Genomic DNA, 24879 nt, shown 5'->3' with positions numbered 1-24879 from the left:
AAATAAATAAACAGAAGGATACTTATGTGTTATTGTTGAGTAAATAACACAGTGTGGTTTATAAAAGAATACAACGATGAAACAATACAGATTTCAGTTTTCTGAGCCCCTACTTTCCCCAACGGCAACAAAAGTCCTACATTATTCAATTAAAATAAAGAAGTAAAAACAATAAGTGTGGCTTGATATTGAGTTAGAAAAAGGTTGATAAACGCTGTGAGAATGGATCTGCGGAGAGCATTTCGCCGCGATCCCAACTCGTCTATTACCAACGTTCAGGGAGCTCTATGCAAGTCAATGGGACGTCCTGCCCGTTGAAAACTGACTCAAGAGGTACACTGCGTAATACTGTGACAGGGAGGGGCCCTGACCGACCGTCAACATGTGACGGGTTGGGAGTGAGAACGTGTTGAACAGTTGAACAGTGACACCAACGACATGTTTGGTCTGTAAAATGTCCAAAAGTAAGCCTCCACATTTTATTATATCTGTTGTGTGTTTCTGGTCCTCTTTCAGTTGAGACAGTGTATGAAGGATGTAGATGTAGGAAAGCCAGAACTCTTGTGTGAACATTGGATAAAGCCAGGTTCATATTCTTGTTTCATGCTGTTGACATATTAGAGTGAAAGGTTTGCACAGAGCGATATATCTTATAAATCAGAAAATACCGCTTTAAAAAAGTAATTTCCTTCATGTTTTTTCAGTGTGATATAAATAATGCACAGTTTTCAGATTACTGTAGTTTAAAAAAAGAGACATTAACGACATGTTGGCTGTTGAGAACGTCCGAAAAGGTGAAAGAATGGGAGATAAATATCCCCAAATCTCAAAATTGTATTATATTTTGTGTCCTCTTTCAGTTGAGACACTGTAGGATGCTTCCGGAAAAGACCAAACACTGGATGTCTTTCAGTCGCCAACTGATATTAACGGGGAAACCCTGCAGGACTCAAATGCCTCGTCTCTGTTCCCCTAAACTCATTTGGGAGTGATGACTGATTATTATCAGTCCCGGGAGTAACGCTGGCCTTCCTCTGCACGTTGTTTCTCTTTCAGAAACACAGAGGACTGTTTGTATGATGGGATCACAGACACGCTGCAATCGGTTTCCACTAAAAGTCCAGTCCAGTGTCTATGGAGTGTCATTTTAATTTTTTATAATTTGGGAAGATTGAAATTCGGTCGGGAAAGCCAGCTAAATCGGTAGGCGGTAGAAGCATGTCAAAAGCGGTAGACTACCGCCCATATCGGTAGGGTTGGCAGGTATGGCAAGGATTCCATTTAACCGACCTGAGACGCAGCTTTGGTCTTCTTATGCTTTGCAGAACGTTTCCTCTCAGGGTCCGATTAATTGTTCGTGCTGTAAGGAAGCACAAAACCCTTTGTAAAACGTGACTTCCTTTTTCTTAGCTAGCTCCTGGATAATTCCATATTCAACATTCCCAGGATGTGGTCCAGTTTTTAACTTTTTGTTTTTTAGTTTTTCGAAATAATGACTCCAGTTTCCCTCACTGTCTGATCCATATCCGAACACATGGACCTAGGGAAACAAAAGAAAACACATTTAGGAACAAAGAAACCTGGTAAGAGTCACAAACAAATAGACAGGATAACTTTATATAACCAGCACGGCCCCTAGTAGACCCCTACTCCAACCCAGTCTCACGGCATTTCATGTTATAGTCACGAAATAAATGTCATCTATTGATTCGTGTTCACCAACACGATTTTCCCCTTTTTTTCGTGTGTCACAGAACGATTTTAAAAGCAATGTAATTCTATTGGTAGTAGGTTTTGTGGCGGCACCACGTCTTTTGGTCCGGTTGCGTCTTGGAAGACCGAAAGCTGTGTGGTTCATAAAAACATTTTCTTACTCAATATCAAGCCTTCGCGTCGGGCCGAACCACGCCCCTAGCTGTGATATAATGAGCATATACCACGGCCTGTCGTGAGCTATTGCTTAAATAACAAACAATTATCCTTGTTTTTATTTATTTGTTTGATTCCATAATCTCAGGCTTTTTTGGCGTCCGTCAGGAAATGAATTTCAAAATAAAAATAACCGGACGTAGGCATTTCGTTCCATTTCAAACAGCTGTTTGATGCTCAGCGTAACCTTGGCGCACTGCCACTCCAACATCCAATCCCAGAGCTTGAAGATTAATCACAGGGACAGTAGTCCTAAGCGATAGCTGGGGATTATGGGTAGTTAGTGTAGTGTCTTCGGCCATCCTAAACTCAGAAATGTTGACAATCTGTCACGATTCATGTGTTATGTCACGTTTTTAGTTTTGTATGTCTTGTTATGAGTGTTTTGCTGTTCTGTTCTCCCTGTCATGTTTTCCTCCTTGTTTATTGTCTGGTCCTTCTCCCTGTGTTTTCGTCCCTGTCGTTAGTTTCCCTGGTGTGTCTGATTGTGTTCGCCTGTTTCCCTTCTGTGTCTCCTGTGCTCATCAGCGTCAGCCCCGCCCCTGATTGTGTTCACCTGTGTCTTGTTATCCTGTGTTTAAATTCCCCTGTGTTCAGTGTTCTTTGTCAGTTCGTCTTGTCTCCTGCCATGGTCAGGTCTATGCTCTCTGTGCTCTTGAAAGGTTTTGTTCCTTACTACGTGAGCGCTTTCATTTAGTTCTCTATTTTTGTCATCTCAACTTGAGATTTGATAGTGACCTTTTTTTGTTAATCTTGCTGTTTTTTGGAGAATAAAGTCTTACCAATACTTTACCTCTGTCTCCCGGGTCGTGCAATCGGGTCCTACATCCTAAGTGTCTGAGTTCGCAACACAATCGCAATGATGCTTGAAATGTCCCTTATAGGCCTACGTCTGTTTCCGGTTATTTTTATTTTGAAATTCAGTTCCTGACGGACGCCAAAAACGCCAGAGATTATGGAATCAAACAAATAAATAAAAACAAGGATAATTGTGTGTTATTGGCGAGTAAATAACAGAGTGTTATTTAGAAAAGAATAACACATTTCAAATACAGATTTCAGTATTCAGTATTTCTTTCCCTCACAGACGACAAAAAAAGTCAGACATTATACGATTTAAAATAAAAACAATAGTTGTGGCTTGATATTGAGTAAAAACATGTTTTTATGAACCACACAGCTTCCGGTCTTCCAAGACCCAAACGGACAAAAAGACGTGCTGCAGGCACGAAACATACTACCAATAGAAATACATTGCTTTTAAAATCGTTCTGTGTGACACGAAAAAAAGGGGGAAATCGTGTTGGTGAACACGAATCAATCGATTAAATGTTGTGACTATAACACGAAATGCCACGAGACTGGGTTGGCAATATATAAATATACTCTATATACAGTATATAAAAAACAGTGCAATATACACCTGGCTGCTAAATCCTCAGAAATGGGGCGAAGCCTGCGAGCTAGTTCAGGAAGTCAACTCAAGCACCAATGATACATTAACACGTGACGCACCTCGTCCCTCTTACAACCAACCAAACGCATTCTCCTAAACATGGAGCTCTATTTAAGCTGCCAGATCTGCCTGCTGCGTTCACATTGCTACTGCTGCTGTGTTTCATGCTGCTGCTTGCCTTCCCCACCACCACCCCAGCTTCCACCTGTAGGATCGGGGGATAGTTATCTAATCATCACTCAATGTTTTTTGCAAATCTGTGGAGTGATAAGGCCCGAGCCTAGACGCCAAACTTAAACTATATGCTGCTTCTGATATAAAGAAACACATGCGTTGTACATTTCCGCTCTAATAAAGGTTTTCTGATTCTGATTATTTTCAACCAGTCCTCAATTACTGAAATACACTTGTCTCTCATTTTGTGTTTGTTGAATCAAAACTGGTGCCTTCCACAAGGAAAACTCCCAATTAAAAAACTTACCTCGTCACAAATATGCATCGCAAGAATCAAAGCCATGAAGCCAGTGGATGGATAGGCGCCCTTCTTTTCCAGCCAGTTATGATGAGTATACATCATGAAATCGGGATTAAGGACCATGACCTGTTGAACGATTCAGTCAGACATCAAACTATATTTTTATGAACCATTACCGTGCAGCCAGTTAAATGCATTTGAAAATAATACTCACCAAATTCTTGTTAGCCTTGATTTTTGATAGTATTGGCGCATATGATCTGATGAAAATACAAAATAAATCAACATTGGGTGATTGTTATTGTCAGCAAAATGGGTTACTAAGCAACAAGTAAAACAGGTTATTGAACTAGCTCAGAAAGCTAATTTCACTGTAGCCTTGTAAGAAATGACAATGCACTACACAAACTCGAAGTCTTGCCAAGTATACTTTTCTAACATCTAGTCAGAATATGTCTCAAATGATATGTCTTGTTTTTAGACGAAGTAAGAAAATCTTATTTTGAGTTGTATCTCAGATGAAACACCTTTTCTTAGTAACCACTTCCTCCTCATCATCACTGCAGCCGTGTTAGATCCATGTTTGGCAGTTGCTTTGTGTATTTTGTAGTCGTTACACCTTCCTCTTTCACCTTGTGTCTCCCTTCAGTTGTTCCATATTTCTTTGTGTTACATTATTGACTTCCTGGTTTGTATTTGTCTCTTTGAGTGACATTTTGGAGGCATGGGGGCCCTGTGACGGTGTCAGGTAGGTTTGTTAAGTAATCCAGTGTTGACTAAATGGAGGTTTTTGACCCTAACTATAAATTGAAGCATTGATGTCTTATTGTTTGTAGGCCGACACAGAAGTTAGCATTTCATTTTAGCAGAAAATAAGCTCTGTGGTCAACAAATGTTTATGATACTTACATGTTTTTATTCAGCAGGATAATCTCCACATATTTAAACCATATTTATAATTTTTGAAGCAAAAATGGATCAGTGGATTTAAAAAGCTAGCATTAAGGCTAACACTATCTCACCTCCGCTAAGCTAACGGCGGCTTATGGTTGGCCTAATTTAGACACGAAAGCAACTACTGTTTTATTACACAAAGACGCTTCAGACGTTCACCAGTGGAGGGTTGACTTGGACAAGATCTCAGTGTTTGCATTACATGTAAATGCTGTGCTGAATGATTTCCATTAGTAATGCTTTGCTTAGTAACTGCCAGTTGTTGTTATCGAATACAGAGCCTTTCAGAAGGGATTCGCTGAAGCATTGCTCACAAATAGAGGTAGTAGTGAGAAGTTTATTACAAATATTGGGCTACAATGGTTGGAGATGTCTTCCAAATCCTGTGCTAAGCTCCTAGCAACAACAGATACTTTTGGTGATTGAAACTTGGTGGTTTCAACAACCACACAACAGATTAATTGACATTTGGCAGAGTGTGTGTGTGTGTGTGTGTGTGTGTGTGTGTGTGTGTGTGTGTGTGTGTGTGTGTGTGTGTGTGTGTGTGTGTGTGTGTGTGTGTGTGTGTGTGTGTGTGTGTGTGTGTGTGTGTGTGTGTGTGTGTGTGTACGTGTGTACGTGTGCTTGTGCGTGTGTGTGCATCAATTCTCAGCATGGAACGGATTTATTTTTTCTTATTTTAAGAAATAAACCATCAACAACTTCTCAATTTAAGAATCTGATGAAATGATACCAATTTTACATTTCATATATATTCATTTATTGTCGAGAGCTGTCTATTCACTTTTCACATTGCCATTGAGACAACTGTGGCGTGGTATACACACACACACACACACACACACACACACACACACACACACACCAAAAATACAAGTATTGCACGGCACTCATTGATCAACATTGAAAACAGTTAAAAATGACCACGCAATGTTGTTAAATGTGTTCATGTTTGAATAAAAAAAAGTCCAAATATAAGAATTTTTCTGCCATCTTAATTTAAAGGTCACCTATCATGATATTTTTAGGCAACAGCATAGGTCTCAGATATATAAAAATATATAAAAAACATGTCTATGAAGTGTTTTGCTCAAAATACCAAACAGATCACCCATTCTAGCCATGCCTCATATCCCTCTATTTCACTTCCTGTTTCTAAAGTGCTGATTTTGGGATAAAGCTTTACAAAATAAAAATAATTGATACAAAATAAAAAAGGAGGGGGCTGAGCTCATGCGGGACCCGGCAGCCATATCATGGATTATCAAGGATTCTCTCTGAAACAGTATGGAGCTCAAAGGCTTTCTCTCTTGCCGGTTATACCACAAGGTGAGTTCCTTTTTATTTCCTGCTTCTTCACACACATGCTCTCCAGTACAGGTTAGCTCTGAGTGTTAGCGATGCTAATGTAAACACCGACCATATTACGTCCAAAACAGTCGGGCATTGTTTCTGATAGCAACGTTTCTGATAGGGCCGTGGGTCCACATTTCAGATATGACGTCATATCGGACACAAATCTGGATCAGCTCCGTTGTAGCCCCGTTTTTAGAGATTTGGGTACGGAGGAAAAGAAAGAGGGTTTTATTTTCTGACGCTGCGTGAGTTCCCCGACACACCGGGGACACATATTGATGTAGAAAATACATCAAAAAGTGCATTTTGCATGATAGTTCCCCTTTAAGGTGTTTGAAGAGTAGATTAAAAATACAATTTATTTTGAAAAACATTATTGCCACAAAAAAATCAAAGGGTGGCTCAACACGCCATGAACTAGGAAATAATTAGCTCTAACGAAGAGTGGGATTAAAGGAACAATAAATATGCTCACCATGTTGTGTTTTTGGTGGTATTTGGTTGTCGACCTATTTCTGTTTGTGAAATGTTGAAGAGATCCGACTGACTGTTTTTTTTTTGTCTGAGATGGGAATGTCATCTCCTAAATGTTATTTTTGTGTCATTGGTATGTACAAAATAATAGAATAATAATTTGAATAATAAAAGTAAGACTAACTTTCCAAAGTATCCGGTGCTGAAGGCCTTCATGACCCACTCAATGTCTTTTATCTTGAAGGGAAACAGCACCAGATGAGTGGAGTTATCTAAATTCATGCTGCTCTCCGGGTACATGATGTGATGAGTTTTTTTGGACCCAACATCTGCTTCGTAGCCTTGGGTAACAGCACCGTTCATCCTAAAAAGTAAAGAGGGATACATTAAAAAAGCATTATTACTGCCCCTTTGTAATCCTGATTTTAAAAAAGGGTAAAAGACACGACTAAATCAAGACATCTACACTTCAAGAGGTTTTAAACCATGAATAACTGTAAGCTAAAGACAGCTCGCCTGGTATCGACTGCTATGAAATAAAGGAGGTTTAAAATACATGTCCATCTTTAGAATAGACAGGCATACAAAATGGTGTCTGATTTGTCCAACATTCTGAACCCAGAGTTCCTTTCCCTACCATCTGATATGATATTAAGTTAATGTTAAATACCAACTATGTACAATTTATATATATATATATATATATGCCGTTAATAACTGCGCAATATATACCTGGCTGCTAAATCTCCAGAACTGTTAAAGGATGTGTATTTTGTAAATTGTCTAATTTTTGTAACTTTTTTTTTCTTTAATATTTTTTGTATGCATACTTCATAGTTAAAATTGTCTTTGACCCTTTTCTGCTGTAACAATGCACATTTCCACTCTGTGGGACGAATAAAAGGTATTCTGATACTCAAGTACAAAATCAGAGTACTTCTACTTTAACTCAAGAACAAGTCCCGAGTACTTCTACTTTAACTCCAGTAAAAAAAAAGGTGGTTACCTGTTTTAAACACCTTGGTATCATGCTTGATGATTGTCTCTCTTTTAAACTTCAGGTCAATAATCTGCTTAGAAAGCTGAGAGTGCAGCCAGGTTTCTTTTTCAGAAACAAGTCCTGTTTCTCGCTTGAGGCCAGGAAAAGGCTAGTCTCTGACCTTTTTACCTGTGCTGGATATGGTGATTTGATCTCATGAATGCACCTGCCCATTACCTGATCAAGTTAAATGCCGGGATTCACAGTGCACTGAGATTTGTAATTAACCTTAATCATCACTGTACCCTGTATGCTAGAGAGGGCTTGCCTTCACTAACTGTACGGAGGCTCAGTCACTGGTACATGTTCATCTACAAAGCCATGTTGGGTAAACTACCATCTTACATATGCTCTCTGAGCGTATTGAAAGTATAGCTATTGCCCGAGATCTCATGATGTGGTTTTATTAAATGTGCCAAGTGCTAGGACTGACTTAGGGAAGAAAGATTTTAGATGCGTAAAAACACAGGGAAAAGGACCAGACAATAAACCAGGAGGAAAACATGACCGGGAGAACAGCAAAACACCCACACCTAGACATAAAAACGTGACATAACATGAATATCGTGACAGAACCCCCCCCCCCCCCTCGAGGGACGGATACTAGACGTCCCTAAACACCAAAAAAAAAAATCCAAAACGTCCTGCAGGGCGGGTGGAGGGGGTCCGGAGGACGGGCCTTGACTGACAGCCCAGAGCACAGCAGAGGACCAGGAAGGGGTCTCGGGTGGACGGCCCGGGGGCAAGGCAGAGTTCGAGGAGGGGGTCTCGGGCGGACGGCCCGGGGGCAAGGCAGAGTCCAAAAAGGGGCAAAGACCACAGCGGGTGAACCCAGGGGACCGGGCACGAGGGCGAAGGCGGCAGCAGGAAGAGTCAGGGGGCCGGGTCCGAGGGCGAGGACCGCGGCCGGGAAAGTCAGGGGGCCGGGCTTGAGGGTGAAGACTGCGGCACTCAGGGGACCGGGCTCGAGTGAGAAGACCGCGGCTCTCAGGGGGCCGGGCCCGAGGGCAAAGACCGGACAGCTCCGGAGGCCGGGCAGGAGCCGGTGTCGACCGGACAGGATCCGGAGCCGGTGGGACGTGTCGGCAAGATCCCCCACGGAAGAGGACACAGGGCCGGCAGAACCCCCGGCAGGAGAGCAGTTGGCGGAACCTCCAACGGCACAGGACATAGGGTTGGCAGGACCCCCGGCAGAAGAGTAGTCGGCGGGACCCCCAACGGGACAGGACATGGAGTTGGCAGAACCCCTGGCAGGAGAGCAGTCGGCGGGATCCCCAACGGGACAGGACATGGAGTTGGCAGGACCCCAGCGGAACCTCCAACGGCACTTGAGTCGGGACTTGAGTGGGGACTCGAGAGAGGGCTTGAGAGGGAACCTGAACGGAGACTCGAGAGAGGGCTTGAGAGGGAACTCGAGAGGTGACTTGAGAGGTAACTCGAGAGGGGACTTGAGAGGGGACTCGAGAGGGAACTTGAGAGGGAACTCGAGAAAGAACTCAAGAGGAGACTTGAGAGGGGACTCGAGAGGGGACTCGAGAGGGGACTTGAGAGGGAACTCCAGAGGGGACTTGAGAGGAGACTTGAGAGGAGACCCGAGAAGGAACTTGAGAGGAGACTCGAGAGGGGACTCGAGAGGGGACTTGAGAGGGAACTCGAGAGGAGACTCGAGAAGGGACTCGAGAGGGGACTTGAGAGGGGACTCGAGAGGGGACTTGAGAGAGGACTCGAGAAGGGAACTGAGAGGGAACTGAGAGGGAATTCGAGAGGAGACTTGAGAGGGAATTCGAGAGTGGACTTGAGAGAGGACTTGAGAGGGGACTCGAGGAGAGAGGACTTGAGAGGGGACTCGAGAAGAGACTCAAGAGGGGACCTGAGAGGGGACTTGAAAGGGAACTTGAGAGGGAACTCGAGAGAGGGCTTGAGAGGGAACTCGAGAGAGGGCTTGAGAGGGAACTCGAGAGGGGACTTGTGTTGGTCGGTACGCCAACAGGACAAGGGGAGCTGGCGTCGGCTGGAGAGCCAACAGGAGACGAGGTGCTGGAGTCGGCCGGTATGCCGACAGGCCTCGGGGAGCTGGCGTCGGCTGGTAAGCCAGTCCTGGAGCCGAAACTGGAGTCGGGACCATGGCTACTGGGGCTGGTACTGAAGCAGGAACCATGGCTGCTGGGGCTGGAACTGGGGCCGGAACCATAGCTGCTGGGCCCGGTACTGGGGCCCGAACCATGGTTGCTGGGACCAGGACTGGGGCTGGAACCATGGCTATGTGGGCCGGTTCTGTAGCCGGAACCATGGCTGTTGGGCACGGAACCGGAACACGGAACCATGGTTGTGTGGGATGGTACTGGAGCACGGAACCATGGCTGTGTGGGCCGGCACTGGAACATGGGACCATGGCTGCTGGGGCTGGAACCAGGGCCGGAACCATGGCCGCTGGGGCCAGAACTGGGACCGGAATCATGGCTCTTGGGGCTCGGGCTGCTTGCCTGGACTTGCGACTCCTTCTCTTAGAAGCCATCTGAAAGCTCCGTGGACCTCCAAAAGCCCGACGAGTTCCGGAAAACGACTCCTGGACAGGAGCAGGAACTGGGGCAGAAGCACGGGTTGACTCCAGACGAAACCCACCGAGGCGTATGGTGCCAGGTTGGGAATTGGGAGACAGGGAGCTAGCAAGCCTGGGGTTAGCAGGCCGGGAATCACACACCGAGAGGATATTCGAAATCCAGCCAGGTATTCTGAAACACTCGTTCCTTCCAATATCCCGTTAAGCTTCTCAACAAACAAATGTAATGTTTAGTTTAAATGTTTGCCAAGAGGGATTGGCCATTGTCAATATGTTTCTGTGGATATGTGTATTTGCAGACTGTGAAAATGTACATAAGTAACGTGTGAAACTCTTCTATTGTTTACTTTGTATTATGTATGATTATTTGTTATCTTTTGAGGAACAGACTCCAGAACAAGTTTGCTTCCAGAGAAAAGTAAATTGTATCGTATTTGGTTTGCAAATCTTTTGCAAACACAGTTTGAAGCTAGATTTGTTTAAGCTCGAAGAACTCAACTCTGTCTCCTCAAAATTACGTTCCCACAGAACTAAACTAAATTCTCAATTACGTCTATTTTCTACATATCTTCTAGAAACATATTTTTTCCCACGTCACGTTTCTTATGAACGTATCTTAAATACGTTTATTTTCTACATATCTTTGCCATTTATTGTCTAGCTTATAATAATGATAATAGTCATTTATAAATATCATTTTAGAGCACACATTTGAAATTGAGAATCGGGCTCGATATATGGTTAAATTTAAATCAGTAGGCGAGGCTGTAATTTCTCCAGCTGTTACTCTCATGAGCGAGGCGGAACATAATAGTTATAACATGCCAACAAGCTGCTGTGTCGTTTATTGCACCTCAAACATTAAAACAAATCCAGAGTTACGTGTTTCTGTACTTCCTCTAAGAACAAAGGACAGTAACAGAAGAGCTCTGTGGCTTCAGGCTTCATCGCCGTTCAAATGACAGCGTTGGTTTCCCCAAAAGTGGGCGGGGCTGTAAAGTGACGTAGATTTTTCTCTCATCTATTATTCAAAACCATTCTAACGTAAATTACATGCCAGTGTTTTTATCTTTTTGTTTATTTGTTTTTATTTTAATTCGTATAATTTCGGACTTTTTTTCCCGTCTGTGAGGAAAATAAATGGCATCTGTATTTTTTAAAATCTTTTTTTCCTTCTAATTTGTTTTTCTTTTCTAAATAACACACTGTTATTTACTCAACAATAACACACAATTATCCTTGTTTTTATTTATTCGTTTTATTCTATAATCTTGGGCTTTTTAGCATGCCTTTTAGCCGTAAATGGTGCACAGCTGATAGAAAAGGACTTGTAGTTTTTAAAGATATTACTGATTGTCTTTGAAAATAAGAATGTAAATACTGAGTTGAGAGAATAGTCAGGGGATTTGGGTGATGGGAGACACATCTATGGAATCACAATTTCAATAGCTAAATGACGGATATGCCTTTCTGTCTGTGATGTTTTACAAATCAGATATTAATGTGTAGAAGTAAAACATGAGAAATAGTATAGCAATATCCTGTAAAATTATATACAAATATGAATAAAACTACACATCTTCAGATGTTATACATACATAAGTGTCCTACACTAATAATACAAAGTTATTATTAGTATGCTGTGTGAACCTTGTGTGCGCCGCCTAGTGGTTAAAGCACGTTATTGAATTATTTTTGTTGAATAATGTTATTTGATGAAAAAAATATTAAGAGTACATACTTTCATAGGGGGAAAGTAGAAGGTCAATGATAGAAATATAGAATATAAAAAATCAAGAAGATACTGTAAGTGATCTCTACAATAAAACAGTTTAGTGCTGGATGTACAAAGATATTAATATGAGGACGTGCAAAACAGACAAACTAATTGACCTTTATTAACACATTAAAGAATACTTTAAGTTAAGGTCTTCTTTCAAATAAGAAAAAAGCTTTGGGGGTATCTACAGATAAATATTAAGCCTGACAAAAGTACTTAACGTCTAATATATTGCTTTCCTGCAATGTTATGAAGCACTTATGTTAACTGATATTATACACATTAATTATACTCTAATGGATGTAGATATTATAAGAAATGTGCAGAATTTGACAGTTTAATGGTGGAGGTAAACACATATTGATAGATGTCTTGTAATGCACTGTTGAGGAACCTGTGACCCAAGATTTTCATTCATTACATAACTACACCGTAGTTGTGTATATGATATGTCAATAACCTTAGAAAATCTTGAAATCTTGAAAGGGATGTGCAAAATAGCCATTATACACAGTTTTTAATTAACTATTAGAAGAGAGTAACGAGTAGTTAATATACTTTATAGAGATCTGCCGATAAATGTTTAGTCTTCTCAAGCACCAACTATCAAATATCTCTCCTGATTGTTGGCACTTGACAATCACCTATCCCTGAATTTTACTCAGGTGTAACTCAAGTCTGCTTTAAGGATTGTTTATATTTCACATCATTAATCAGAATCTGCAAAGTAACTAAAATAAATGTAGTGGAGTAAAAATACCAGGTTAACCTCTGAATTGTAGTGGAGTAGAATTACGAAGTAACACTGAGCTGTTATGTGGTATTAATGCTGCCCATTATGGACACAAGCGATTTTCACCCATTTAGTAATTACATGTTTTAAATGTGTACACACCAATGTGTTTCCTATCGCCTAAACCTCCAGGGCTGTACACAGTTTAATACTGACAACTTCTAATTTTGGGAAAAACAAAAACGTCTTTTAAAACTACAATTCCCAGTAGAGACGTGCCATAGAGAACATGTTGCGAAACACAATAGCCAGCATGTGTAGTTCTGGGGGGGGCGTTCGAGTCCAGTTTTGAATAGTCTGCCGTGGTTTCGTTCCATTTCAAAGAGTTTGACGCTCGGCGTAAATTTGGCGCACTGCCACTCCAACATTCAATCCCAGAGCTGGAAGATTAATCACGGGGTTTGTCAACGGGACTGCAATCCCAAACGATAGCTGGGGATTATGGGTAGTGTAGTGTCTTCGGCCATCCTAAACTGAATTTTTTTTCGGACCACATCTGGCGTCACAGAGATCTTCTGTTACTGTCCTTTGTTCTTAGAGGAAGTACAGAAACACGTAACTCTGGATTTGTTTTAATGTTTGAGGTGCAATAAACACAGCAGCTTTTTGGCATGTTATAACTATTATTTTCTGCCTCGCTCATGAGAGTAACAGCTGGCGAAATTACAGCCTCGCCTACTAATTTCAAATGTGTGCTCTAAAATGATAATTATAAATGACTATTATCATTATTATAAGCAAGACACTAAATAGCAAAGATATGTAGAAAATAAACGTATTTAAGATACGTTCATAAGAAATGTGACGTGGGAGAAAATACGTTTCTAGCTAAACGTAATTGAGAATGCAGTTTAGTTCTGTGGGAACGTAATTTTTAGGAGATAGGGTTGAAGAACTGGTTTCAAGACTGACCATTAACTGCTATTTTAGGAATCACATAATCCATCAAAGTCACATTTATATGTATTTCAATGGTGATTACAACGTTAATTCCCAAAGCAATAAGAAATCTGTGTTTTTCAAGACATTTGTCATTTTTCTAACCTCCACTATTAAATGTTAGAGTCTGGCACATAAATTACATTTCTTTCAAATATGTATCTACTCTGCAACTACCACTGGTGTCTTGTTATTATTCAGAAAATACCCATTCTTTTGGTACGTTAAGTATGTTGATGCTAATACTATCATACTTTCACGTAGGTAACATTATGAGTGCCACTTTTTTTTTTTTTTTTTGTTGTTGTTGAGGATTTACCTTATAACGACATCATGGAAATCAATGAAAGGTCCATAGCGTGATCGGTGCAAATTCCCAGAATTCCCGACGACAGCACAAGTCCTGCTGCGGTCGGGACGATATTCCTTCACATCTGGTTTTGGTGGGAACATCCCAAACAGATCATGAACTGTTTTTTTAAATAAATCGAAGGTGCCCTGTTCATTTTGTAAACGCTGCAAGAAACACATAGATTTGCTGTTAGAACAAATACAGGTTAAACTATCAGCACATTACGAGTTATTTCAAATGCCATACCACTACTTTACAGTAAGATATATTTGTTCAACTGCTTGCAAGGTCACAACTTACCTTCCACCAGTTGAACGCTTCCTCTGAGAAATTCATGTTTGCCGACAAGAAAGGTTGAACAGATTTGTTGAAACGCTTGTCGTACCACAGATCTTTTGAAGGTGAACATTCCTTACAAGCGCAGATACTTTGTGAGATGTATGCTTTCCAAAACATGCAGTTTCCCGTCACCATCATGATGATAATGAGGAGGTTCAGTTTCGAAATCATCTTGTCTGTGTGCTGCTTTAAGGATAAAGCCTGTGGAGACAAATACAAAATAATGGATTACACGTGAGCACCAATTTGGATTTCAACATTGATTACTGGAGTAAAATGCAGTTACAGCTAAGCCTATATAATGTTTTTCATCAATACATTATAGGTCTCAGATACAAAACATGTCTCTGAAGGGTTTGGCTCCGAACACCAAACAGATTGTTATATCAGTCTTGGTGTCACTTCTATTATTGTTTGTTTGGTGGCTCATCTAAACTCTCCTGTCATTTCAGATCCCGCCTTCCTCCAGGCCCTTGTAATCAGCTCACTTCCCTCACCTGGTCTCCCCAGCCCTTCCCCTCACCTGTTACTCATTCCCTCATCACTCCACAGTATTTATACCACCTCACTATCACTTGTCCTTTGCCGGATTGTCTTGTAGTTTCCGCCAAGCTCTCCAGTGAGTGTTGTTCTCTAGCCTAGATTTTTGTCCGGCCCGGTTTTTGATCCCTGCCTGCCTGCCTGTTTACGGATCTTGAGTTCCTGCCTGTAGTGATGGCAAAATGAAGCTTTGAATGAAGCGTCGAACCACTTGGACAATTGTGTCGGAAATAGGTTCATTTCTCGAAGCTTCAGTTACAGCGACCTCTCCTGGCGAAGTGCAAGGCTGCAGTGGGTTTAACGTATCTTTGCCTTGAAAAATATTCGAGACACACACACACAGGCTGAATATCATGTTCTATTTGCAATTAAAGATTGATAATAGTGTGTATTGGGTTATTGAGAAGAGACTAGAGAGTGCTTGACATTTTTTTGGGCGGAGAGGGCCTTTTATCAGTTATTAAAGTATTAAAGTTGAAAAGCAATGATTAAAAGTTTAACTATTCCGATCTTTGAACCAGCTGCGCGGAGGATATCGCCGCATCCTGGCCGCCGGCTCTATCCACTGGGCTATCAAGTCCTTAGGCCATCAAAGTGTTTTTATATCACTCATTGTCTTTTTGTTCACAACTTCTCCACATTTCGAAGTGTTTCACGAGCCAGAACGACCTATTTTTCTTCCTGGCTTGCTCTATAATGATCCAATTCAAATGCAATGCCAACAACAACTCAACAGCAACAATGCAAACTACGACAACAACCCGCGCATTGTTTATAGCGGTTATAAAGTGTTGAAGCGCTCAAATTTGAAACTGTTTCAACCTGTCACCTGTCAGAATCGAGACGAGGCAGTGCATTGAATCACCTGATTGGACGGCGAACCAGTGAGTTGATTCATTCAGGAAATGAAGCAGCTGCTGGTTCGGACGTCACATGTCACGTGATTTGAAGCAGTTGCTGCTTCGGACGTCACATGTCACGTGATTTGAAGCAAGCTTCGAAGCACTGCTTCTATGGAATAGGAAGTCCAGGGTTGAAGCTCCGTTCGAAGCTTCAGTGTCAAACTGCCATCACTACCTGCCTGCTCCCTGTCTGGTTTTGGTCGCCTGTCTGACCGGATTTCCTGGTTTTGACCCTGCCTGTCCCTGACCTGAATAAACTGAACATTGCTATACACTGGTTGTATCTGAGTCGTGCTAGCACTGTAAAAACGCAAACTTAAAATTGTTGGCCTGAAAATAATTTGTTTGTAAAGTGAACAAAAAATATTGAATTGAGTTGCTTACTACATTAAAGTAGTTCTCTCGACTATCTTTATTATGTTGCTTGTTTAAAGTGTGCGTCATTTAATAAATTCAGTTGGCAAAACTTAAAAATCCAAGGTTAGAGTTCAAACTAAGTTCTTTGTGTATGCTTCGAGCTATGAACGGGGTCTCCAACAGAAATCTGCAGGGGGTTTTCTACAGTATTTCGTCTTTACGACGTGTTCGGCAGTGGCACTCTGCTGTTCTCAACGGGACTGAGCATCCTCAAGGTGAGCACTTTGTTTGAATGTTGTGTTGAAATTATTAATATAGAAAATGTCTGATTTAAAGTGTAACATTAATTGATTGCGAATTATTTAGTTGATTGTTCGTGAATTATCAGTTAATGCGGCACTAGATTTTTTTGTTTGTGGTACATTAGCCGAGTTTAACATTAGCTAGCTAACGCTTCTCTGAAAGAGGAAAAATGTTTAAGAAACGTTTATCATGTCTGGCCCTAGACTTCTAAGGTATGCTACGATGGACAAGTGTAGCCAGAAAGGTGGTCGGCTGTTAGCTTAGCACATAAGATGAATATCAGTGGCAGAAAAATATAACTATGAATCGGGGTTTTAGCAATATTCTGGCAACCCGTCTGTCGGCCAGCATTGAGGACATGCGGGTTCTTATTATACATCCATGCATACGGGTCTGTCAGGTCGAGCCTGGCGTGAGGGAGGAAACACAGCGCTAAACTGTTTTATGGCCAGAATATATGGTAAAAGACGGACTGCATAATTAAGGGAGGATTACCGTGAGTTAACGATCAACTAGAATGTAATGTGTAATGTGTAATGTGTGCTAACTTAAAAATCTTGTGCAGCCTGAAGCCTTGACATTTTGAGTTGTCCTAACTTTTTTTTTTTTTACAGTGTATTGGGTTCTGATCTGTACCTGTGATCGTGACACTTGGACCTAGTCATAGTAAATAGATATGTTATTAAATTACAGTTTCCAGAGAATCGTCTCTTTGCTAATTATGTTAAGTGGCTGACGCCAAGCCTTTTTATGTTTAATGAACTTTTCCTTTGTAACTGGGAAACTGATAGAATTGGATCATAAGATCGTGGTGTTTTTGCAACTTCAGCATAGGGGATTGGGATGTTTATTGAACTTCGGCTTTCAACTGATTTACCTTCGAAACACCACTCACTGCTGCTGCTTGCCTCTGTCTGTGTCTGCGTTCTTCGCACCTGCCTGTAATCTGAGAAGGTCCCGCCTCTGGCTGCCGGAAAATCTTCAGTGTTGATTGACACTTCAGTAATAGCCTATCAGATAGCGCTGTGGGCGGGACATTGCCCGTGAACAGTGGTGACTGCAGCCAGAGAATCGGCCGCATCAGAGCCAAAGCTGTGTCGGCAATTTGATTTAAAAAAAAAAGGCCGATACCGATAATCTGTAAAATGCGGAATATCGGCCTCGATAATCGGCCAGGCCGATAATCGGTCGACGCCTAGTTAAGTGTTAGTTAATGTAAGGAACATTTGTGTGTGCGTTCATGTGCAAGCAGTTAAGTCTTTGTTAGTTGGATAATTCATATCCTGCAAGACTCCTAAAGACGTCATGAGATGATGACCTTTCGACATCTGGAACATATCCAAGTTTATGAGACCTGACAATGTTTGTGTTTTAAGTGTATGTTCGTGTGTGTTTTGCATACAGCACACGAGATATTTGTGCTCGTGGGAGCATTGCTGTATGATTGCTTGAGAGCAGGTAATGTTTCCCCGTTGTTGCTTGGTGTTGCGCAACTAAATAATGATTCATTTCAACTGTGTTTGTGTTTTATTGATTCCTCTCTGTTTCATTATTTCCTGTTTCCATTATTGCCACAACAAGATCATTGCAGCATCCCATAATCCTCTCTGTTTCAGCCACAGTGTTTCCAATACATTTATTTATTTGTGGCGGGCTGCCACAATTAAATATCGTCCGCCACAAATGGATCTCATAAAAAAAAAATTATATATATATATTTTTTATTATTATTATTTTTGTTGTGGTCTAATGTTTTGGTCTAGGTGGGCTGATGATCGGAAGGTTGCGAGTTCAAATCCTGCCTAGAACACCACTACTAGTGTGCCCTTGAGCAAGGCACTTAGCCCTCAGTTACTCCAGGGAGAATGTCCCTGTAATTGGTCATTGTAAGTCGTTTTGGAATAAGGCGTCTGCTAAATGCCTAAATTGTAAATTATATTTTTGGGAGAATAAACCTCACAGATCCTCAACTCCGGTGTGTTTCACTAATTAACAACGAAACACAGAGCAACAAGAAAGTTGGGGGGGGGGGTGCGGTGCGGTGCCCCCACAAATAGAATCAAATTCTATGGGAAACACTGAGCCCTTTTTCCAAAGTGCTGATTCTCTGGCTGTTACTTTAGATGAAAATAAGGAGCCACTCCCCACGCCCCTCAGAGATATTTGGTTAAAAAGAACACAATGGTGCTCTAGGAGGAGATTCAGGTGATCAGAACACCTCTATCAGCTGACGCCAACAGGCAGGAACAGGGAGACAGAACACTGAGAGCACAGCACCAAGGTTACAGGTGCGTGTGCTCAGTCAGGACAGAACTGATAAACTGGGTCAAAGTTATGGGCCTTGGAAAATATTTCCCCAACACAACTGATAACTATTAAACAAAGAGATGCAATGCAATATGAAATTATATAAAGTCCATACTGTTGAGCTTTGATCATACAGCGTTTTACCTTACAGCACTTTATTCTATCATAAAGTATATTTGTAACACTTTAACATCACGTTCTACAAACCAATCAGAGCAGACTGAGCTCTGGTTTCAGACAGAGGGTGAAAAGAGGTGCTGCAGCACAGGCAGTATGAGAACAATAAAGAGCTTTTTGAACATTAAAGCATAGAGACATGTCACAGGAGAGGCAAACAATTCAAATGTGTGGCATAAAATGTCGTTTTTAAGGGTGGAAAGTCCATCATTTCAGAGGCAAATTACATAAATACTGACAGGTGCATAGGTGCATAAAGGGGAAGTTAAGAGCACGGAAGAAATAAGAATGTTTTTTTTAAATATGTACAGTAGGCGTAGTGCTTGTAGATAAAATTAAACCAGTTCCATGGCATTGCTTAAATAAATACGTGGTTGTCATCACAATCAGAGGTTAAAAGAAAACATCCTGCTGTGCTGTTTGATCATGGGGTTTGGAACGCCAGAAAAGGCTGCCATCTTCTCAGAGAAACATTTCACATTGTGTAACCAACAGCAAAACCAATGTGCAGTTTCTGAATGTTAAACGTGTTGTTTATGTGTTGCTTGAATTAGCTTTATTTGAAAAAGAAAAATATATTTAATCCAAAAGTAGAAAACTAGTTTTTATTTTTAAACATGGTCAAAATAAAAAGATTTCAAATGCATTTTAGGTTATTAGTTCGACTTTATATTGCCTAATCTTTTAAACCAAATTACACATTTCAACATCATTACAGACCATCATCTGACTAAACTGTAGCAACTAACAGGCAATTATGAGATTATAATAATTGTACTTTTGCCAAAAAAGTAAAAGTGTTTTGTTTTAAAGGCAGACATTAGTAGGAATAACTTAATCACACCCTTTTACATTTAACCAGTTTAGCCCTGAGCCTGTTTTTCAGGTCTCAGGCTCGAAAATGACATTCCCAGAACAAATGACCATATCTTCCCTTCTAAAAGGATTACATTAATAATCTGTGTTCTCAAAGTAATGATAAATCTGTCAGTTGGATGTAGAAAACTCAGAATCAATATAGATGTTTTTTATTTTAAAGAAAATTCAGATTGAACATAGTAAAAAACTGTAAATTATAGTGTCCGTCCAAACATTTACTTATAGTGAAAACTAACCTTGGATGATGGTAAGGTAGACTAAAAGCTTTAGGAATCCAAAGTGCAACATATAATAAGTACCCTGTATCAAGGTTGATACAAAACAAGTGACATTTGACCTTTTTAGAGAGGTCTAGCAACAAAAAAAACCACCTCTGAGGTGATTTGGGTGGAAATGGGGGTTTTACCGTTTCTCTGGAACCCATTGGTAAATTTTGGTGATTGACATCTCTTTCTGACCGTTAGAGCCAATAGAATCAAAGGGGTATCTCCCCACTCACACACATGGTCAAATAAAAAGGTGGGGGCTTCGCGCACGCAGTTTTGCTCCAGAGTGAAGCTGTCTCTAGGTCTGACATCTCAAAACCGAAAAGCAGGTTTATTGCTTATGGATTATCAGAAATCATTTCAAAGGGACACAGACACATTGGATTAACCTATGGATTAACTTCAGCAGCGTTTTTATCGTTTTAATGCCGTTGAAGACCACGTTTGACCAGACTACGACACAGGTGAGCCAGGTTAGCATTTTTAGCTACCTAGCGCCATATGTTTTGATGTCTGTTCTTGTTATTATCTCAGAGAGTTTGTATAATTGAGTGATAATTAGGGATGAACCGAATATTCGGCCGCCGAAAATTATCGGCCGAAAATGGTTAAAAAGGCTCTTTCGGCTTTTGGCCGAAAGGGTTTTAGCACCGAAAAAATATCACCGAATGTCAGAGAACAGGGTTACGTTGGTAAGCTAACGTGTTGTTGTGATGACGTAATCAAAACGCGGCGACAAGCACGGCGCGCGACCATGCTCGCGGCTGGCTCACAGCCAACATGTCTGGCGCTTGGAGATATTTAAAAATATCAGAGAAAGAGGCGCGGATTGCGATTTGTAAAACGTGTTCAGTTGACATTTCTCGAGGGGGTGTAACTGCAAAGACTTTCACCACTTCGGGATTACTCCACCACTTGAAATCAAAACACCCGGACAAATATGCGGAGTAAGATCAAATCACAAGCACTGACAGCGAGAGACTGTTCAGCGCTGCCTCTCATGTGCTTGATGAGAAGAGGAACAGACTTATGGCTGATAAAGCAGAGAAGCTACTGTTCATTAAAAAGAACCTCCCACTTTTCCTTAATAAGTAGACAAGGCTGGCTTATCATAAGCTTATCTAGTTCCACATGTCTACTCTATACCCACTTTCCTGAACAATTTTCATTGTGAGTTATAATTCACCATCTCAGGTTATCATTAGGGGGAAATGACAGCAGCACAGTGTTCAATATATTGTACTTTCGGTATCTAAATGATACAATGTTGTTTACATTGCTCATGAGGACAGACCACCTTACTTGCAGATTCTTGAAATTGTAATTTAATTTGTAATTGGTTGTGGATTTTGTATCCAGTTTTCACTTTATGTATCTTTATACAATGTTTACTACTTTGCTTATGAGGACAGACAGCCTTATTTACAGATTCTTGAAATTGAATTGTAATTTCATTTGTAAATAGTTACATTCATGTGGATTTATCCAGTTTGCACATTTGTATGCATGCACTTATAGGTGCATTTGTTGTTGTTGAAGGCCTGGCTGTTACAGTCTTTATTTACACTATTTAGTTGTAGGCCTACTGGCCTAGATGTTTATGCAGTTTGAAAGCACCTTGGCTTTGTTCTGAATGCAGAGAAAATAAAATGGACTTGACATGGAATTAATGTACTGTATGCATTCAAAAGTGCTGAATAAATGTTTTATGGACCCATACTAGTGATTATTATTTAAGTTAAGTTTTGCCATAATCATGTCTTTTTCCATAATCAGGCAGCTGAACAACATTGGTAAAAAATGTATACATTATATATATATATATATTTCTATTAATCATTTTCGGCCTTTCGGCATTCGGTTTTCGGCCAACTGTTTCCTATTTTCGGTATCGGTTTCGGCCAAGAATTTCCCATTCGGTGCACCCCTAGTGATAATGAAGGGTACCCCTCGATTCTGTGTCACCTCACGATGTGAAATGATGGGGTGGATGTGCAGCAAAGATAAATAATAAGGTTTTGTGAGTGAATTTCGGTGCAGTCATCTGTTAGCATTTTTCACTCGTTGCTAGTTCTGAGGCTCAGCGTTAGCATTGTGGGGTTTTTTTTGATTTTTTTTTTAAATGATCAGTTAGATGAGTTTCTTCCCGTTACATGGATATAACACATTCATAGTTTATTAAATGAACATGCCCTCAGACACTGTTTCCTGCAAGATCTTGCAGGAAGGCCCCGGTACCGGGGTCTCTCTGGCTTAACAGGTTAAAGGCAGACATTAGCAGGAAGAACTTAATCACACCCTTTTACATTTAAGCCTTCAAACCTTCTGTCACTCGGATTAAAATGACTTTTGAATTATACAGTATTTGAAAAATCCCATCAGTGGAAACGTGTGATATATATATATATGAATGTATTGTCTTACCTGACTAAGCACACTGCAAATGGGACAAGACGTTCAGCAGCAGCAGCAGCAGATTAACCTGTTGGATGTGCATCGTACAATAGGTGATGCCAAGCAGGTTTAACTCTCAGTGGGGAGAAAACCTGAGCATCGTGTTGAGACTCAAAATATGGCAACGTTCCATCCTTTGTATCCCCGCCCTGCTACCAGTTCGTCAGGTTTAGGAACAATACAAAGCTAAACATAACCAGGGTTGGGGAGGTGTTGGAATGCCCGAGCTGTCATGGAGGCTTAATAGGAGAAGTAGGCAGGTTGGTGTTTTTCCACAGAAAACTGTTTTATTTTTCAATCCACTGTGACCACATGGCTGCCCTCCATCACCCACACAGTATACAACCCTGTTCTTAACAACACTGACTGTCTTTTATAGAAGGCCTTCATTGGCTGGCACATACCATTATCATTATCTAAGCAAACGATTCACCACAACTATATACACACATTTACTAAATATTTCCACACCAATTTACCAAAAATATACACATGAATAAAGCTATGACAATGTACATTAAATAAATTATATCTATGTACAAAGATGTCGAACTTCCCCCCGGAGACTCCCGGAACTAGAGGTGTGCGGGCCCGGGGGAACTCTTTTGCCCGAACACCCTGGGAGAGAGAACAGACAGAGGTAAGTTTATCATCACACAACCAATCACTAATTCTCACGTTTACTTCATGAACAATCCTCGCTACCCGTACTGTTAGCAATGTATGAATATGCGCATTTTAAATCTTATCCATTTCTTTACTCAGGCGAATGGCGAGCAGGAACGGCCCGGCATCCGCTCTGCACGACAGACTCACCCACACAACAATGCAATTCAATCAACTGTCAATAAACATATTTATACATTAAAGGTGGGGTAGGCAATTTTGGAGAAACCAGCTCGAGTGCGCTAGAATTTGAAAATACACAGCCGGAAAAAATCTGCCACTCTCTTACAGAGCCCCTCCTCCAACACACACGAACACGCACATGACCTATCAGAATCTGAATCAGAATACCTTTATTAGTCCCACAGAGGGGAAATTTGCAGCGTTACAGCAGGAAAGAGCCACAGACAGCTTAGTGTTGCATATCTTAAGCACATATTGCACATAGTTTGACGGTATTTAACAGCAGCAAGTTACACAATCAACAAAATACAAGATAGATACCTTGTAACAGTAACAAGGGTTTAGCAGCCAGGTATAAATTACACAGTTATTAATGGCATATATATATTGCACATATAGCACATGTTGCACAAAGTTGGTTTGTATTTAGCAGCAAGGGGTGTTATAGTCTGTGTTGTGGTGTGTGTAGGAGGGTCTACTAGGGGCAGTGCTGGTTGTATAGTCTGACCGCTGCAGGAAGGAAGGACCTGCGGTATCTCTCCGTGTGACAGGTGGGGTGCAGCAGCCTGTCGCTGAAGGAGCTGCACAGTGAGGACAGGGTGTCCTGGAGGGGGTGGGACATATTGTCCAGCAGGGAGGACAGCTTGGCTGTCATTCTCCTGTCTCCCACCACCTCCACAGTGTCCAGAGGACTCCCCAGGACAGAGCTGGCCTTCCTTACCAGTCTGTTCAGTCTCTTCCCGTCAGCAGCCGAGATGCTGCTTCCCCCGTACTGCTGATGATGGCTGATTGACACTCCCTGGTCCTCACGGACTGTGGGCGGTTGGTGAGGTAGTCCAGGATCCAGGAAGTGAGGTGGTGATCCACCCCCGAGAGCTGCAGCTTGTCCCCCAGGAGCGGGGGCACGAGATAAGTTTGTGCACAGATGTTAGGCCATCCAGTTATTTTAGTCGGGCCGGCTAAAATGATTGGTTGCGCTTTTTACAGTACTACGGCTTCTATAGATGACATTTCTTTATGGATTTATTGTCAAAGCTCTCAAGATATTCATTGCTATCGGGATGTTACTAATTATCTTGTCTCCTCCTAGTCTTCATGCATGCCACAACAAGTGTTTTAAACGGTTAAAGCCCCAGCGAAGCTGTTACTCACCAAGACAGCCACGGGCGTGTACCCATGACAAACATGTCGAATCATGTTTATGCACAAAAAGAACAAACAAAAACTAGAGAATGGAATTCCTGAAGAAATTGCTAGTGGGAATGATTTATGCTGAAAAGCAGACGCTAAACTGCTTTGCTGAAATTTAATGTGTAAAAAGAAAGTGAAGAATTGAGATTGAAATGATACATGAACACAGGGGGCTTGAATGTGTGATGAGAGAAGAAAAGAAAGTAAA

General features: G+C 41.3%; 1 protein-coding gene and 2 long non-coding RNA genes across 3 annotated transcripts; 2 read left to right on the top strand and 1 right to left on the bottom strand.

Moving 5' to 3' along the window:
* Window positions 1-422: 422 nt before the first annotated feature.
* On the bottom strand, window positions 423-22709 carry LOC307022283 (CMP-N-acetylneuraminate-beta-galactosamide-alpha-2,3-sialyltransferase 1-like). The gene is made up of 7 exons (XM_079654996.1): window positions 22602-22709; window positions 14408-14647; window positions 14075-14271; window positions 6829-7008; window positions 4075-4120; window positions 3867-3986; window positions 423-1540 (listed from the first exon to the last, which is right to left on the bottom strand). The coding sequence occupies exons 2-7, from the start codon at window positions 14615-14617 to the stop codon at window positions 1337-1339; spliced, it is 957 nt and encodes a 318-aa protein (XP_079511122.1). The 5' UTR covers window positions 14618-14647; window positions 22602-22709; the 3' UTR covers window positions 423-1336.
* On the top strand, window positions 16477-18062 carry LOC307022286. Its single transcript, XR_013803354.1, has 2 exons — window positions 16477-16520; window positions 17163-18062. It is a non-coding gene; the product is annotated as an uncharacterized lncRNA (long non-coding RNA).
* LOC307022285 lies at window positions 20465-23531 on the top strand. Its single transcript, XR_013803353.1, has 3 exons — window positions 20465-20641; window positions 23176-23271; window positions 23397-23531. It is a non-coding gene; the product is annotated as an uncharacterized lncRNA (long non-coding RNA).
* The last annotated feature ends 1348 nt before the right edge of the window (window positions 23532-24879 follow it).

Source organism: Notothenia rossii (genome assembly GCF_949606895.1).
Source record: "Notothenia rossii genome assembly, chromosome: 10".
In the NCBI taxonomy this organism is placed as follows: Eukaryota; Metazoa; Chordata; class Actinopteri; order Perciformes; family Nototheniidae; genus Notothenia; species Notothenia rossii.
Note: the sequence above shows the minus strand (reverse complement) of the source record. Positions and strands in the feature narration are given on the sequence as shown.

Coding starts and splice junctions, on each gene's coding strand:
- LOC307022283 (XM_079654996.1), bottom strand. CDS start 14,617: ATGATTTCGAAACTGAACCTCCTCATTATCATCATGATGGTGACGGGA. Junction 14,272..14,407: donor AAGCGTTCAACTGGTGGAAG/GTAAGTTGTGAC, acceptor TGTTTCTTGCAG/CGTTTACAAAATGAACAGGG. Junction 1,541..3,866: donor CGATGCATATTTGTGACGAG/GTAAGTTTTTTA, acceptor TTGTTTCCCTAG/GTCCATGTGTTCGGATATGG.